Here is a 19,221-nt window from a genome sequence, read left to right on the forward strand (position 1 = left end):
GGTACTTGATACAATATAAGGCTGTGGTTCAGGTTGCCTTGGGCCTGGAAAGCAGACAGTTAGTCCTGTTGTCCTGTCTTATCTTGGGGAAGCTACCTGCTACTTTTGCAGCTGGGTGAAGGGCCTAAAATGGCCAAGAAGCTTTAGGGTGGGGTGAGGCAGGGGACGAGGCTAATCCCTTCACTAGGGAAACATCTGGCATCTAGTAATAAGTAGTAGAGTGTAGCACTTTTCATTCCAAGTCAGGCCTGTTTCATTTAGAAATGTGTCCTCTGGTTTCATCCATTTTGCTACATCCATTTTAAGACTGAATAATATTCCATTGTGTATATACACAAACATATAAATAAACATAAATCTATAAACATATAAATTTATATATATATATATATATGTATGAATATATGTGTATTTACTCAATACGACTTCAACTCTTCTGCTCATGAACATTTCCATTCTTTCCACATCTTGGCTACCGTGAATAACACTATAATGATTTCAGGTATGTGTTTACCTCCAGGGCGGACCTGATCTCATTTCTTTAGAGTATATCCTCAAAGGACATATTTCTGGGTCACGGGCTGGCACTGAGCTTAGCAACTATATTGGAAATCACCCCAAAGCTAGAGCCAAAACAGACAAATGGAAGTTCATTAAACAGAGAAGTCTCTGGACACCAAAGCACAACAAAGAAAGAAGGTCTACAGACTGGGAGAAAATACATCTAAGCTGCACATCTGAAACAATGCTCAAAAGCAAAAACACACACACAAAAAACCAGAATGCTCAAATTCCCAAATATGGAATGGGCAAGATGATATGAATGGATATTTTCCTAAAGGGAACATACAAATGGCCAACATGTGTATGAAAGAGGAATTTGACATCCCTAACCATCAGGGAAATGTCAATCAAACCCCCATGCAGCAATCACCTCACACTTATAGAACAGCTATTGCCAAAACAGAGAGAGATAGTAAGTGTTGGCTAAGGTGTGGAGAAAAGGGAATGCTCGCACACCATTGCTGACGATGTATTGCAGCCATTATGGAAAGCAGAGTGCAGTTTCCTCATACATGAAAATTAGATTTATCAAACGACCCAGCCTTAGTCCTTTAAAAAGTTCAGTCACCTGCCTTTCATTTTCCAATTACTGGAAGTCAAAGGCATGGGGCTCAGGGCCAACACTGGCCTCCCAGGTCCCCATGCGCTCTGCAGCCAGCAGGAGGCGCCGTGGACCACGAGGGGTTCCGCGGGAAGAGGAAGTGCTCAGATCAGCTCACCCTGCGCAGAGTGCACCGAGACTCTCCTGGCCGGCTGTGCGCGGTCGGTTCCGGGTCTGGTGACTCCCGTGACAAGGGTCTCCGGGTGCGCAGAGGAAGGATCTGCCCTGACAGCCTGGTGGACGATTCCAAGACCGCGGTGCCCATGGCGGGCGAGGGCTTGGGGCACCCGGGGACGACGGCCACCACGGCGCCCGAGACCCACGAGCACCTCTTCAAGGTGCTGGTCATCGGCGAACTCGGCGTGGGTAAGACCAGCATCATCAAGCGCTATGTGCACCAGCTCTTCTCCCAGAACTACCGGGCCACCATCGGGGTGGACTTCGCCCTGAAAGTCCTCAACTGGGACAGCAGGACGCTCGTGCGCTTGCAGCTGTGGGACATCGCGGGTAAGCGGGCGGCGTCCCAGAGCCACCAGACTCTCGCTCTTCTCTGCCTTCTGGTTCCTCTCTTTTCTTTTCTCTGCCTGAACTCCCTGCGGTGCGCTTTTAGATGTGAACGAATGGACCGGGAAGATAAGTCGGCTTTGGGAGGCCTATCCCCTCTCCTACTGAAGTTCTGGGTGACTGAAGGACTTACGTGGAGTTCCACTACAGTGGTTCTTTCGACTCATTCACGTGGGATCGTCTAAGACCACGGAAAACACATTTACATTACGATTCATGACAGTAGAAAAATTACAGTTATGAAGTGGTAACGAAAATAATTTCATAGTTGGGGGTCACCACAACTCAAGGAACTGTATTAAAGGGTCGCAGCATTAGGAAAGTTGAGAATCACTGCGTTGGTAGTGCAGCCAAAACCAACACAACTCTGTTATTTTTGACCAAGTTCCCCCAACATCTGTCTTGGGTAGGTGCCCCGCTGATGTAAGGGTTTTCTCTCTCCTTAAGCCAAGAAATTTTACCTCTGAGTAATAACAGACATGTTTATAATTTACTAAGAAGGGGTTGGAGCTATGGGTGAGAAAATCTTGGAGCCCAGCCAAGCCTTTGTGAAGGGAAACTCCGTTCCTGAAATTTTCTCACTTGGGAGGCCCGGTGACCCTGAAGAAGGGCTGGGAAAATTCTGAAACTTTCCCGCTGCTCGTCCCTCCCTAAGCCAGTTCTCCTGCCTTCTATTGGGCAATTCCCCATCCCACAAACACTCAACTGTTTCTTTTTGCTTTCAACTGTTGCTCTGGAACGCAAGAGCCATTGTCTTTAAGAGACCACTTGTGACCCTTCTATGGGTTCTCATTGGTGTGGTAGGTGCCATCTGGGCATCGAACAAAAGGGGACCTTCTGTGAAGTTTAATGAAAATGGTAGCAAAGGTTATCCTGTTCAATCATTGCGTGTTCAGAAGCTCTGTCTGCCAGGAAGCAGTTGAATGGGAGCTTGTTTAACTGGAGAACGCCTTACCAAGTGCCAACTCTGAAGTCTTTGGAGGCTGTGGTTACACTGCTGGGTAGCAGAGTGAAGGGATACCTGGCTTCTGTCTGCCAGGTAGTATGTTCTGCATCTAGCCACTCCATATAAAGCGTTGAAAGACTGCAAACTTTAGACTGATTTCCTTAGGAACAGAGTCAAACTTAGACAAGAAGATACATTTATGCATATCGATACCAATCTCTCAGAAAGTTATTTGGTCTTGGGCTCAACTTGGTTATAAAAAAAAAAGGCTAAAGAATCTATTTGAAGTGCTGCCCGTCCTTTAAGGCCAAGGGATTTGAAATACTTTCTGCTACGGCCCAGCACACCGAAGAACATTCTTGTTGTTTGTTGTGACTTCTCACATCCTGACGGTCGCCTTACCCTGTCCAGTGCAGCTTTTTCACAGAGATGGTTTGAAACCCGTTAGAATGACAATTCATTTTCTTTTATTATGTGTAAATCACGATGACAATAAGTATTAAATTACATTTGGAAATTTGATGAAACAAAAGCAGCAAGTAGTTCTGGATTCCCTTAGTTCCAACACTCGGGAGGCAGAGGCAGGCAGATCTGTGAGTTTGTTGCCAGACTGATCTACAGAGTGAGTTTCAGGACAGCCAGGGCTACACAGAGAAACCCTGTGTGGAAAAATAAATAAATAAGAATCTTTTCTATCTGTACATCATCTCTCCTTTTTGCACGGCCCCCTCATTTTCTCTTCCCCTCTATGCAGCCCAAGCTGGCCTCCGTGTGGATCCCTCTTCCTCAGTCTCACTACTGTTGGAACTACAAGAACTTGCCAAGATACCCAGTTTCATCCTTCTTGAACTGACACAATAGCCAGGAGGGAGGCATGGCCCATCCATCTGCCGTAATGACGCCATCCTTGCACTCTTGCCAAAATCTGAAACTTGAGCTTCTCTGAGAAAAAAAAAGAAACACTTTATAATCTCAAAAGGGATCTCTGATGTTAGCTGCTGCTTTTCAGCAGGAACTCTTGTAGCGTTCAGCAAATACATAACTCCAAATAAGAACTAGAGAGGTGTTAGTGTCTTAGTTGGGGGTCTGCTGCTGAAACATCATGACCAAGATGAATGTTGGGGAGGAAAGAGTTTATTTAATACACTTCTACATCACTATTTATCACTGAAGGAAGTCGGGACAAGAACTCAAACCAGGCAGCAACCTGGAAGCAGGAGCTGATGCAGAAGTCGAGCTACTGCCTGGCTTGTTCCTCATTTTTGCTCAGCCTGCTTTCTTTCAAAACCCAGGAACACCAGCCCAGGGTTGGCACTACCCTCAATGGTAGGGGCCCTCCCTCATCAATCACTAATTAAGAAAATACCTTACAGCCAGAGTTTAACTCTAGTTTGTGTGCTAAGTTGATATGAGATGAGCCAGTACATGTGGTCACTAGAAACTGTTAGACTTTTCTCACAGAGTCAGAGTTTGGGAAATGCTGTCTTAATATTCAGATAGCAAGAGACACAAATAGCTTGGATTTGGGCTGGAATTTGCAGAACTATGGCCTTAACTGCGCTGGATTTGAGCACTTGAGTTACTAGTGAATTCTGCTTAGCTCATGGCATCTGAATAAGAGAAAAGTTGTATAATAAACACCATGCCAAAACACTTCCCCAAGGCTAAGCATATGCTATGCATGATTACAACGCTGACTCATACTGAATTCTGAAAGAATAAAAGTATTTATCCCCCGAATTGCAAAACATAAGGAGGAGCCAGCCACATGACATGACGCAACTGCTGGTTCCTTTTCAATACTGTTGTTCTGGAGGTGATCGGAGGCATAACAGTAATGTCATCTATCAGAAGAGGTTTGAGAAGGGTAATAGGCAAGAATTACTGATTGCTTTCTGTAAAGGTAGCCAAACAGGTTCATGTAAACCCTTCAAATTAAGGACCACAGTAACTTGCTGGTACAGGCCTCAATAATGTGTTTCTCATTGCACTGAAGAAACCTAAATTAGAGCATGTACCTCGTAATGTAGACTCATAACAATTATCATTTCTTCCTACCTTCATTCCACGAGTCATCATGCTTCCTTACTTATGAAGTTTAGTATCCAGAGAAGGCCAGTTTTGATTGACTCCAGCTTTTTAAAGTGAATTTTGAAAGATTTTCTAAACTATGGCCATTCTACTTGTGATAAACTGTTTCATTGGTCCATACCCTAAAAAAATCAAAGCAATAATTTTAGATATTTGCCTGGTATCTGGTAAACAATCATTGAGGAACTCTGTGGTCATTGTGATCCAAGAATGAAGTGTTATTTTCAAATACATTCTTGGAGAAATTGTATCCATCATATATATGTTATACTGACCATTTGCTTTCTATAAGCTTTCCATATAGAGTTTTCTGTTATTGTATAAACCTGGGAGACTTCTGAATGGAGATATCAGAGATCAAAGAAGCATGTTTTAGAATTTATCCAAGTGTTCTCCTTCTCATCAAAAGCCTTTTTCCTTTGATCCAGCAAGCAGGCTTGGGTGGCTCCTTTCTGAGACAGAAATGGAAGGAAAAAAAGTGGGTAACAAAGATGTAGCTTGACAGTTTCTATTGGTCATTTTAGCCGACACACTGATTCTCTCCCACCTTATCCCCCCCCCTCCCGACCCACAGTGGAGTCTATCTGTAGAATTTATGGATGTATCCTCTACCATGACTTGTGATTGCTTCTGGGGTTATTTTGAATATGTAGGGGTTTCTGGTGTAGTTATCTGGAGACTCATCAGAACCACAGACAGGGGCCTTAGCATCCACCATCAGTAACATGAAAAGATTCTTTAGCATCTGCTGTGTAAGGAGACTAGGCTCCATCTGACAACTGTGTTCATCCAGCCTGGTTTAGCAGAAGAACTACTTCTTTCCCACGTAAGTCTGGGATTAGGCCTTCCAGGACTGGTGTAAAGTATCATAAAATCTTCATAGACAAAAATTGGCTTGCCACCTCTCACTTATTCCAAGACTGTATTATTTGTTTCAGTGGTGCAGTAGAAAAAAGCGCATGCCTACATGCAAGCGCAGTTAGGAGATAAAAGGCTCATGTTTCAAACTATGCAGGGAGTTTGCTCCAAAATATTCTGTACAAGGAAGTTGGGGCTAACAATTAGCCATCTTTCAGACCTGCCAAATCAGAATTCGAAGCACTTGGAAGGTTGTCACCTACCAAACGCTGTGGGTGATTCTGATTTATACTAAAGCTGAGAAGCATTGTTCTATCTTGGGTTTTTTGCACCCTGGCAACACACCCACATCCCCACTACACCCTACGAGCTCACCACTTAATCCGACAGCCTGCCTGGCATCCATGTTCCCCCGCGGTCACATCTTCCATGTCCTTCACTTGCTTTCCGAGGTTCGCAGTACTTTCACCCAAGTGACCTCAGGCCACCCTCATCCTCCTTGTGGCCATCCCAGGAGCCTCTGCTGGAGGCTAGTTTATGGACACAAGAGCAATTTATATACAGAGATAAGATACTTTTTGTTCCTGTTCAAGAGATTTATTTAAAGGAACAGAAACAATGTCTTAATCTTTTAAAGCTGTTATGAGTTTGAACAGAAATTAGAAAGGTTTTTATTTTCACAGATAATGATTCTCTTATAATCTATGATAGGAGATTGCCTGTTGAGAGGACTTTGTCTCTGAAATACAGCATGAGATTTAAGAATTTTATTTAAGAGACCGTCATTTGCTAACTAGAAGCCGAACATTTCTTCTAAGTCACCTTGAGTAGTTATTGAATAACTCGTGTTTGCTTTCAGTGGATGGGGAAGAGGTGAATATCTGAAAGGGGGGAAACTGCGCACCATTTTATTCTACTGCTCTTGATTTTTGTTATGAAATTTCTATTTTGAGTTTCAACTAATGTTACTAGAAACATTTGGATTATCAAGAGAGAGACTCAACCCAAGCAAAAGTCATGATGAAAATCCCCCAAATCAGTTTCTGTGCATTGTGCTTCTCATAACCATAGAATGTGATATTTCCTTTATTAAATCCAAGAGAAATACATTCATTATTAAGATTTTCATTTGTCTCAATGAGGTAAGGTAATAGATTTTGTGTATTTTTTTTCTTTAGCCTAATAAGAATATTTATTCCTGCGAAAATGCTAGTTTTGCTGTTTGATCCTCCTCGGTGTCATTAATGGGTAGTATCCCAAATAGCAAGATAAATATTTTAATCTTTTCCCAATTTGCATATTTTAAGATTTTTCGCATTTGCATATGTAGGAGCTTGTGTGATATCTTTGGAACCTGCATCAACTCTCTCTGCCTCTGCACTTACCCTTCTCATCCTTCATGGTTGCCAAAACCTCAAGTTATAATCAACATGCCTTCCTCCTGAGGCAGTAGCACATTGTTGAAGAGACAAAACACTTTGAGAGTCGTTGAAAATATGCTGTCAGTACGTCAGCAGCAGTGGAGATGACAAAGGCTAACCCTAGTATCAGTGACTGGTGCACTCTGCATTAGGGGATCTTCCCTCTGCTACTGTAGTAAGCAAGAGGTGACTGGGAGTGTGGGGAGAGGGAGGGGAGACATTGCAGCAGCACCCTGCTGTGCTTAAGGATATCACTCTTAGCTACTGTTACTAAAAAGAATCTCTTCCGCCACACAAGACACAATCAGAAATTTATCTGTTCCAGCAAATGTCGGGTAGACCGGATGGCACAGTAGTGTGATTACCCCAGAAAATTTGAGTCTCTCCTTGGGACTCCATTCTCTCATGAATAAAATAAGAGAGCTGGACCAAGTGGACGTTTGCACCTGTCTCCTCGCTTCCACCAGCAATGTCTCTTTTAGACTTGGCTGTTGCCCAGGGTTGCCTCTGAACTAATATGAACTTGTTCAGCATACCCCTGGGTTTCAATTGATTTTCCTACCAGTGCAAGTTTTAACTCTGAACATGCATACTCTACAGGAAGCCAAACCTTCTCAGGCCCCCTAACTACTGAGGAGAGGCTTTCTCCCTTACCCACCTGTTCCATATGCAAAGACTCCATCAGGTCCCGAGCCAGGCCCTGCATCCTGGGCAAGGATTGTCTTCCTTTTGGTAAAATGTGTTCTACTGTTTTCATGACTTTGTCAACTGACTGTTTTCTCTTCCTGCTTGAAAGTCCTCTTCTCAACTTACTCTGGATACAAATCTTCACTGGGTAAGTCATTGACACTTGGTCCCCAGTCAGTTTCTTCCCTTTACATTTGCTTTATTGTATAACTGACACCTTTTTTACATAGCATACAGGGTTTTTTTGTTTGGGGTTTGTTTTTGTTTGTTTGTTTTTTAGTACAGCTTCTGATGTGAGGCTTGTAAGGGAAAATTTCCTCCTAATCTTGACATCTCAGAGAATCTGTCTGACATTTCTAAGCCAACATATCTTCCCCCAAAATTCCTTATCATAGGCATTTCTGGTTTTGGATGAGTTATCAGAAAGGGCAGATGAATACATCTTTTAATACCACAAGTTATGATTAACAGAAAAATTATTTGGGATTTTCAGGAGCTTGACTAAAAAAAAAAAGAGCTATGAAAGCCTAGCAGTTCTTTGAAACACATAGTATATAGTTATTCATCCTTTTACTAATTTGGCACCTTTTTGAAATTCAAAGGATGGTCAAACTGAGAACTACGTAATTATCCTACAATGTTAATCTTCCCATATTTTTTTAACCTAAGTCTGTCTTTGTCTTAGTGGGGCTACAGCCCCTTTGGGTTCTATAATTCGAGTTAGTAACAGTGGATTCCTAAAGCTTCACTCGTAGAAAATGAAATCCAAACAACTTCAATGCATCTGTCTAGTTGCTTTTGAAGACTTGGTGACTTTACCCTTACCTGTTAAAATATCCTGGGTGAATGTATTGGTGTCATTGTTCAATGTACATTTATATAGAGAGGTACAAGGCTAAGATGCCATAAATGTCAGCATATATGATCGAATGAGCTACAAAGATAAGCTAAAATCACATTTATCTTACCAATAAAATGTAAACATGACAGGTTCCAACAGATGACCACTCATTATAAAGAAATCCAGATGTTTGGATATATGAAGTGTCACGAGCCACAGAAATATTTGAAATATGACGATATGATAGAATTTGGAGGAGGAAGGGTATTTGCGATCTGGGGTAGCTTTGTGTTTGCGTGAATAAACGGTAACAAAGATGAAGATGAAGCTTGTTTCTTGATGTGTTTTAGCAGAAAAGTATGCTGTAACTATGCCTATGTCTTAGATCAAGGTGATAATCTTAGATTCTCATTGCTTGCCACTCATTCCTGTTGTAATAGGAGCGGCGGGGCTGCATCTCAGGCACCCCGGCCACCTGGCTAGCTTATGCCCCGAAATAACAACACACAAATTGTATTCTTTTAAACACTGCTTGGCCCATTTTATCTAGCCTCTTCTCGGCTAACTCTCGCACCTGGACTAGCCCATTTCTAATAATCTGTATAGCCCACGAGGTGGCTTACCAGGGAGATTCTAGCCTACGTCCATCCTGGGTCAGAGCTTCATCGCGTGTGCCTGCCCGGGAGAGGGGAGCATGGCGTCTCTGAGCTCACTTCCTCTTCCTCCCAGCATTCTGTTCTGTTTACTCCTCCCACCTATTTTTTAACCTATCAGGGCCAAGCAGTTTCTTTATTGCTTAATCAATGAAATCAACAGATTGATATATTACACTCCCACATCACTTCCCCTTTTTCTGTTTAAACAAAAAAAGGAAGGCTTTAACTTTAACATAGCAAAATTACATATAACAAAACAGTTATAAAGCAAAAATTACAATATTTACATCTATTTTATCTTTTTTCATAACTAAGGAAAACTATAACTATATATTCTTTAACTCCATCAAAGACTCCAGAAGGATATAATATTACCTAAGTAAATAAGAAGTAAGCAAGTTAGAAACTCTAGAAATGACAGAGACATCTCGCTGCCTGGACAGTCACCCGAAGTTTCTCTGTACCGTTGGGGCATCCATCTTTGGCCTTCAGGCCCATAGTATCCAGAGACATTTCCATGAAGCAGGAAATTTCAAAGTGAGTTCAGTCATTATCTGTTGTGTCCTGCAGAATGTCTCACAGACTCGTTCATGAATCAGGAACCCTGAAAGATCATCTCACCTTTAGGCAAATTCAGTAGTCCTCTCTCTGCAGGTTGTCTGTTTCCAGTTTATGCAATAGTCCAGGCAAGAGCAGTTTCTTGCCCAAGTGGCTATCAAACTCCATAAGGATCCTCTTCGATGCCCATCTTCCTCTTGATGTAGATTGGTGCTGCCAGGAGCAGAGTGTCTCATTGTCATGAAAAACCCTAAGTTATTAAAACATTTAAAATGCCATATTCTATAATCTTTGAAAAATATGAAGAATACCTATCTAAAATATATCTATTTACATCTAGAAAATCTTAACTAGCATGACTACAAGCTTGACTATTATTGTTTATCCATTAACAACCTATATACATTACATTTTTAAATGAACTACACAATCACAATACCTTAATCAAGAGCAGAAATACATATACATATAACAAAATTGACCTTAAATTTATATGACTAAAGAAAAATCCATATCAATGCAAATTATTCATACCTATATCACATTCCCCCTCTGAATCTAGTCAGCAATTTGACACCTTAAATATATGAGCCTAAGAACTCAAGGCAACTGTAAGGTAGTCCAGAATCTTAAGCCTGTAGGCGTGAAGGAGTCAGAAGGCTGTCTCCTTTGGTGAGTGTCACTGTGATCCAGGCCATGCATCTTTTTGTCTCTCTCTTCATCTGTCAGATAAAGATTGGTGGCCTTGTTATGGGAAAGATATGTTTGGAAGCACATAGCAACAGCATGCTTTTCAGGCCTGTCTGAATGTGCAGACTGTACTATATTGAGTAGCAGAATTAGTTGAGCCGTTAACAGAAGCTCAGTTCTTTTCAAAGGATTATGTCTGAAGAACTGTGCATCAAACCTTCTCATAATCATACAGCCAGCTGTGTTTGGAAAGCATGAGTTTTCCAGTGACTGCTACTAAGAGGGGAACAATTTGAGTACTGAGTCAAAAACAGGTAGATATGTGTTGGAGTGAGGCTGCTTATTCCTTTCCCAGCCTCCTGGAACCAAAATAATCACACAGAAACTGTATTAATTAAATCACTGCTTAGCCCATTAACTCTAGTTTCTTATTGGCTAACTCTTACATCTTAATTGAACCCATCTCCACTAATCTGTGTATTGCCACATGGCAGTGATTTACCAGGTAAAGTTCTGGCATCTGTGTCCAGCAGGCTACATGGCTTTTTTCTTACTCTGCCCTTCTTTCTCCCAGCATTCAGTTTAGTTTTCTCAGCCTACATAAGTTCTGCCCTATCATGGACTCAAGACAGTTTTCTTTATTCATTAATGGTAATCACAGCATACAGAGGGGAATCCCACATCAGATATGGGTTTGAGATATAAAGGGAAGGCGAACTGAGATCACAAGCTGTCTTCTTGCCTGTCTAGTCCCGGTGTATTTGACTGGCCTTTTATCACCTCACCTATCTGCATTCTGTAAACTTCAGCATAGTCTATTTTTGTCTCTTCTTCCACTTCTACCTTTCTGTCGCCCCCCGCCCCACCTCTCTCTTCTTAGACTAACAGGAGAGAAAGCAAAACCAGCTACCTGAGCAGCCTGAACTACTGGAATCCTGAAGTGTATGGTAAATATGTTCTGCAAAGGACTGACTCTTATCAATCAAATTGTCAGCCACTTTTGTTAAGTTCATGTTCGGTCTGAATGTCCTTAGCACCCGTGATGCTTAATCCCAGTGTAGCTTATTTCTCAGAATAGTTTTTCGGATCTTTGAGCATATAAATGCTGCTAACTATGGCCCTCACCACTATGAACATTTAACCTCCTTTTTTATTCATTTCCAGGGCAAGAACGGTTTGGCAACATGACCCGAGTTTACTACAAGGAAGCTCTTGGAGCGTTTGTCGTCTTTGATCTCTCAAGAGGTTCCACATTCGAGGCAGTCTTAAAATGGAAAAGTGATCTGGATAGCAAAGTCCATCTTCCCAACGGCAGCCCCATCCCTGCTGTCCTCCTAGCTAACAAGTGTGACCAGAAGAAGGAGGGCAGCCAAAGTCCTTCCCAGATGGACAAGTTCTGTAAAGACCACGGCTTCTCTGGGTGGTTTGAAACCTCTGCCAAGGTGAGATGGCTCTCCTGACAGATCTGTTTCTGACACCCTTGTCAGACTAGTCTGGGACATGAAGTGTATAGATAGATTTCTGCAGAGGCTCGTAAGCACAGAATCAGAAAAGCATAGTGTGAATATGTGACAACCTCCCTCTCGGAAGTAGAAGTACTTTCGAAGTTAGCTTGCCGGGCCATGAATAGGCCAGCAGAACTGTCATTCAGGGCAAAAATCGCATGACATTTTCTGTGAGTTTGCATTCTTAACCAAGGTGTTTCTCTCCTGCTACCTGAGTGAATGGAAGATAAGGTGTTTTGTCAAAGACAAACACTTTATGACTTTTGAAAAAGGCAAGGAACATGAGAAAATGTCTTTAGAAGATGAAGGTCATATGGACAACTCCTACTGAATAGTCACTAGCAGGTTGGATTGACTTTAAGAGCTTTAAGCAGGAGCAAGATTTACTATGTGCCTTTTCCTAAATAGTTGAGTGGATTGTCTTCTCCTACTATTGGAAATTGCATTTTATTTTTCTTTTCTAGAAACAAAAAAACAACTAAGATAAATTTTGAAAAGCTTAACCATGGAGCAACTAGAAAACCAAGGCTAAAAAAAAAATCAGAGGTACATTCACTATACTGGAGAGTTGTAGTCCCTGGCATTGTTAAATAAGACAACTCAATAACCATCAGACTCTCATAAAAAAATGATAGCCTTTTTTGAGAAATTTTATAATTGGCATTTACTCCTAAATTTACATACTTGTTATATTGTCCCAACTTATAATATGTGTGTTATATATGTATGCAGCTGTGTGTGTGTCCACACCGTTTTTCCTCCAAATATCCTTTCTGAGTGATGGCTTCCAGGATTCCTGTCAGGTTGCTTTCAACTTTACTAGGCTCTTACCCTCAAGGTGGGAGATTATTCAATGTCAGTTCTCATCAGAATTATGAAAGCAAATGATGAACGGCCACATCACAGGGCAGCCTCTGAGCACTGAGTGATGATAGAATCGCTGGCAGGAAAGTCCCTGGAGGCAGAATTGAGTGGTCTCAGCCATACACTGTTTTGATAAATACGGCATCTTATGTTGTCCTTGGTTTCGTGAACAGATAGTTGTGGTGGAAGAAAGATGGGGCCCGGGGGTCCTGCAGGAGTTCTTTAGCCTGGCAGGAAGGAGGAAATCACAGAAAAAGGAAAGGCATTTCAGAGAGACTGACTTTTCCAGGACTGTGCCCCTCTCTGCCCCGTGTACATGCTGAACAATTTGCTTTAACTTTCCAGTGAAGAGTAGTATGCGTTCAGCTACATATATATGTTGAGGAATTTCCTATATTGCACGTAAAATTCCATGTAGGATTCAGTTGATCTTCTAGCTAAAATATTATAACTTTATGCAAAAATCTGCCTATAAGATTCATAAATGATTGTCATATAACCTATAATTTGAGACTGTATAAGTGATTGGCTTTATTGTATTTTAGACAAGATACCATACAGAAAAGGGAGAGAAACATATTATATTTAAATGAATGTTCTCATATAGCTCAATGCTCCCCTCAAATATGTGAGGAAGAACTTCTACCTGATCTCCTGTGTGGCAATTCAGGGGTCTTCTAGAGTCTAGAATCTAAAAAATTACTATGAAGTTTTACTTTAAAGGTTTGGAAAATTATATCAGGGCTTTAAGTATTACATATTACTAATAGATGTACTTTCTGGGTGTTGGCAACTAACTTCATATCTGGATTTTGCTTGAATTTTAGTGGTGTGGGTTTTAATAGATATATTGTCAGAAGGTAGTTTTGAGCTCACAAATTTAGTCTTTTCTCCTTTATGGCACATAATGGATTTTGATACCGAACTTTCCAACCCATTTCACTACAATATGGGATTTATGTTCCCACTCAACTTTGGTACCACTGCTAGAGACCTGTGTCGGAAGGAGAGTATCCCCAGAGGCTCATATATTGAATACAGATCTATTTGATGGAGTTGTTTGGTGAGGCTTAAGAGATGTAGAGGAGTATATCACCAGGAACTAGCCCTGCGATTTCAAACTCTCACATCATTTCCAGTTTTCTCTCTCTGCTTCCTGCTTATGGTTTAAGATATGATCTCTTAGTCTCAGCCAGTTGCTCCAGTCGCCATGCCTGCCTGCTTGTTGCCAAGCTTGTACTGGCCGGTGATGGTGATGACACCTCTGGGCTCCATCTTTCTTCCACCACAACTATCTGTCTGTTCACAAAACTAAGGAGAACATAAGATGTCATATTTATCAAAACAGTGTGTGGCTGGTACCATGCACTCTTGCCTCCAGGACTTTTCTTTGCCAGCGATTCTATCATCATTCAACAGATGGTTGCGGTTGCCCTGTGATGCAGTTCCTCATCACTTGCTTTCATCATTCTGATGAGAACTTACATTGAGTAATCTCACACCTATGAACCCAAATAAATCCTTCCCTCCATACGTTTCCTGAGTCATGGTGTTGTATCACAGCAACAGCAACAGCAACAGCAAAATAACTAATGAAGAATGGGAAAGACAAGAATTGAATGACACGTTTGGAAATTCAAAGATCATTTTTGTGTTAAAGTCATCTTAGGAGTAAAGATCTCAAACCAGTCCATACTGTAAAAGCATCCTAAATTAGCAATTTCACTCCCAAATGAACAGGTCTGCCATCTGAAGAAGTTTGTGCAAATAAAGGGGTAGGTAATTTCATAATGTTGGATGTTAATGTAAATAGTTTCCTATTTATAAATCTATGTGTGTATTCATATGTGTGCATTTCTTTTCATGAATATTTATAAATATATTTTAAAAGATGTAAATGAGGTGTGTACACACAAGTGTTCAATAGCTCTCTCAGCCAAAGGGCTGGAGGCAATAATGCCATATAAAAAAATGAACTCTCCTAATCTGACTTGTGAATACAATTTTTTAAATAAACAGATGGAGATTCCAGGAGAAAGACGTGATTCCATGACTGATAGGAATGGAAAGTGCAGATAAGCTTGAGATAGTCTGTGTTGCCAGCAAGTAAGAAGGCACTCATAAAACAGAGTGGACATCTCACAAAGAGCACAGGCCTTGCTTTTAGAAGTTACAGAACTATACACCAATCACTAAATAAAGAATTTTTGCAACGAATTAATGGGTAAAATTGATAGCATGATGAGCACAAACAAACGATAAATACATTTTTCCTCATGGTAGAGTCCTGACGAGTAAATATAGAAGGTTTGGTACAAACGAAATGACAGCTTCTCATACTGCAGTGATAACTGCTTTAGAAGAGAATCAAAAGACGCTAACGTTAGGGAGGAAAGGTATGAAAGAAACAGGCTGTCCACTTACTTATATGCACTAGGTCCGAAGGTGGGGCTGCAACGTTTCAACAGGAAGCCAGGTAGCAACGACCTTAATCCACATGTCTCCTGCACTCTGAGGACACATGATCCCGTCTACTTCCCATCAAGATCGCGAAACTTGAAGTTAATCGAAAGGAAATATTAGAAAGAGCCAGACCGAGGGCGATTCTGTGGCCAGTGTTCTCCAAGATGTCTCTTGAGGTTACAGAAGTGGTGTAACCATTAAAACCTTTCCTGTGTTTCCGCAAATAGCCTCCTACTCATGCTGGGGCAACAACACTAATTAACTCAGTGAATCACACAAAAAGAAACATGAAAACAGGAGGAGGACTTTTCGGAAGACGGGGTTCTGGGAAAGAAGGAAGGGGTAAGAGAGATTAGTGGAAGTGGAAATAACTGAAATTCATTCTATACATGTATGAAATTTTCAAAGAATAAATAGCAAATTAATTAACCAAATGCCTTGGACTCTTAGTGCAACAGATACTAACTAGCGTTGGAGAAAAGGTTACCCAGTATGCTGGTGTGCCTAGCGCCCTCTGGCACGTCTCCCTAGTCCCCTTACGGCACTCAATATTTACTTCCGAGGTCAAGGCTGGCACTGATCTTCCACTTTCTGTTCTCCTGTTACAGGATAATATAAACATAGACGAGGCCACCCGGTTCCTGGTGGAAAAGATCCTTGCGAACCAGCAAAGCTTCCCTAGGGAAGAAAACGACATGGACAAAATTAAACTAACCGATGAGCCCCTCCCAACGAAGGCCAGGTCCCGGTGCTGCTGATGTGTCTCGAGTCCTCCGAGTTCTCTCTCCTTGGTCCTGCGTGCCTCTGAGGATGTTCAGGAGCCACTGACCTGTGAATCCCCCTCAGGCATGCTTTATCATTCCGCTGCTCAGGAACCGCCCCTGCGAAGCTGGAGATCCTTGGAGAACTGTTCCCACTAGAGGCCCCGTGACTTACCAAATGAACCCTAGGCTCTTTTTGTACTGTCAAATGCAGAGTAATGTTTACAGCCTTGGAAACATTTTTCTACAGCAAGTTCAAGTGTTAGCTTTTAGTGTAAGAACTGGAATAGCAGAAAAAACGTCCCCACAACGTTCCTGACATTTTGAGTGTCTTTGTTCCTGTGTTCATCCCCACCTAACCATGATTGTTTTTTTCTCATAGGCTGTTACCTACAGACTTGAAGGTCCCATGCAACTATTTCCTAGTTAAAACGTTGTACTTCAAGGGGGACAGGGAACGGTCTTTGCACTTCCTGTAAACTTTTGTCCTTAAATACCGTGAGTCCAGGCTGAGCTAGGCGGTGGTGGTGCACGCCTTTAATCCCAGCCCTCGGGAGGCATAGGAAGGCTGATCTCTTTGAGTTCTAGGCCAACCTGATCTACAAAGCAAGTTCCAGGACAGCTAGGACTGTTACACAGAAAAACCCTGTCACAACAAACGAACAAATAAGCAAAAACAAGCAAAAAATGTATTTCTAGAACTGATAGCTAGGGTATAATGAAGTTGTTCTGAAACATCTTAAGATTCCCTTCCTTAATTAATCGAAAGCACTGAGCTGGGGCTATAGCTCAATGATAGAATGCTTACTTAGAATGCTATAGTCCCTACGTCTGCAGTACTGGGCGGGCTGAAAGGCCCTTGCACCTTACCTGTATTATGGGTGTCTCCCTCTGAATCCTCTCCTGGCATAAACTATAAATGAACATTCCTTCTCTTCCTTCTATCCCGTTTATAGCCTGGAGCTATTGACGGCACAGCAATACTAAGTGGAACTTGTCTTTCCAGATCTGTCAGGGTAAAGGTCAGGGGGGGGCAGAATTTTTTCCCAAAGCTTATGCAATTATATCCAAGTTTCTAGAGTATGAAACCTGAAAGAAAATAAACCATGTATCCTTTTGTCTATGGTTTCGGACACCGATTGTATAATACCTAGGACACTTTTGGAAGATGTACAGTGTTTGTGTCGCACTTAACTCAGAGAAAGGAAAGAACAAATATTTGAACCTAAGCCTGTGTGTTGAATGAATGTAGTTCTAGGCAGGTACTTTCTGGTTTAGAAGATGTTGTGTTTAACTAGAGTTAATCTGTAATACTAGCATGCGGGAGACAGAGGCAAATGGTTAGAAGTTCAAGGCATATATCGACTACACAGCTAGCTCATGAACAGCCTGGGCTACACAAGAGCCTTTCTCCAAAAAGAATAAAATTTCTTTTAAAAAAATATTTTCTGTTGAATTTTTTAGATTTAGTTACCTTATTTTTTTTATGTGTGTGCTTTAGCTGCATTTATTTCTATGTGTACTGTGTGTGTGTGTGTGTGTGTGTGTGCACGCACACACACATGCACCTAGTATTTGTGGAGGTTAGAAAAGGACATTGGATTCCTTGGAATGGAGCTATGGATGGTTGTGAACCACCGTATTGATGATGAGAGCCCAACCCACATCTTCTGCAAGAGCAAGAATTGCTTTTAATCCCTGAGCACCTTGATTTTTATTTTTAAGGGACTTTTCACATTATGCAAAAAAAAAAATTTGCTTCTTTAAAGAAATTTAAGAGCCTTAGTGTCATAGCCTAAAGCTAAAACAATGAAATACTGGACTCTTGTCCAGTCTTGTCTCTTGAACCTTGTGAACCTACAGCCTAATATTCTGAGAACAAGAAAACCATAGAAATGCTATTGTTCTGTCCTCTGTGTCCTGAGAATAAAGGAGGCACAGGCTTTCTTTTCACCAAACTTCAGCCTGACCTAAGTGTGGCTAGATGCTATATGTTCATGGAAAGAGAGCATATTAACTCTTAGGACATGTATTTGTAGATCCAAGTTTTCTGGAATAGGGTACCAGGGCTTGATTGATGTGTATAATATAATCCCTATGATTCGTCGTGCATTAAATCTTACTTTCTAAGAAATGCATATCACCCTCATGTAAAATAAAGCTTTATAATGCCTCTGATACTCCCCAGCCTGTGAAGAATACATGAGGTATTGCTATCGAACCCCACATGTAGAAACATCAAGTCAATACTAAACTATCGAAAGTGACAGCAATCACTTCAAAGTTTTTGCATGTGGCACGATTTCAATTTTGATAAGAACTCTGCTGCATTTAAGTCCATTATCAATGATCTTAAAATGAGAAGTGTTATATTCCATTTGCTCAACTTCACAGTGTGGGTTAATTTACAGTATTTGTCCAGGACAGTTCCTGACAGAACTGATTGCTGTTATGTCAAGTGAGACAGTTTAGACTTTGTACTGTGCACATTTCATGGAAAGAATTGTTCATCTTTTGCCTTAATCTTTTTTTTGTTTTGTTTTGTTTTTTGTTTTTCGAGACAGGGTTTCTCTGTGGCTTTGGAGCCTGTCCTGGCACTAGCTCTGTAGACCAGGCTGGTCTCGAACTCACAGAGATCCACCTGCCTCTGCCTCCCAAGTGCTGGGATTAAAGGCGTGCGCCACCATCGCCCGGCTCTTTTGCCTTAATCTTAAACTCTTTAATGCTTTGTAACTTTAGCATAAAATTTGAGTTGAAGCTAAATTATATAAAAAGGACTAAATGAAAGAAAAGAATTCCTTGTTCCCTCATTCACTTTAAGAAGCAGTTATGCATTTAAACATACACTCTAGCTCAGAACTGGCATGAAGTAACCAATTAAAAGATGTATCTTTTCCCCTCACTGGTCTTAGATATCAAGATGTTGCCAATTTTTCTCCCTGCTATGTGTGGGCCCTTAAATCCCATGTTTCTAAAAGCAATTTCTGTGGAACAGTGATTTTCCAAAGTGTAGTTTCATTTTTTTCAATATGTCTACAAAGCACTGAATTCCTTAATGAAATTTCCCAAGCCTCCCTTTAGACTTGTAAGGTTTCTTGGAAATACACTCTTATGGAAATCCAATATCTATTTTGAAACCTCCTATGCTAAT

The 19,221-nt window shown here is 41.3% G+C and overlaps 1 protein-coding gene across 1 annotated transcript; it reads left to right on the forward strand.

Annotated features, from left to right (window-relative positions):
- Nucleotides 1-1,305: 1,305 nt before the first annotated feature.
- Rab32 (RAB32, member RAS oncogene family) lies at nucleotides 1,306-17,512 on the forward strand. The gene is made up of 3 exons (XM_005361010.1): nucleotides 1,306-1,672; nucleotides 11,642-11,919; nucleotides 15,918-17,512. Exons 1-3 carry the CDS (start codon nucleotides 1,429-1,431, stop codon nucleotides 16,065-16,067), a joined length of 672 nt encoding a protein of 223 aa, XP_005361067.1. The 5' UTR covers nucleotides 1,306-1,428; the 3' UTR covers nucleotides 16,068-17,512.
- Nucleotides 17,513-19,221: the final 1,709 nt, after the last annotated feature.

Source organism: Microtus ochrogaster, linkage group LG4 (genome assembly GCF_000317375.1).
Source record: "Microtus ochrogaster isolate Prairie Vole_2 linkage group LG4, MicOch1.0, whole genome shotgun sequence".
NCBI classification, from domain to species: domain Eukaryota; kingdom Metazoa; phylum Chordata; class Mammalia; order Rodentia; family Cricetidae; genus Microtus; species Microtus ochrogaster.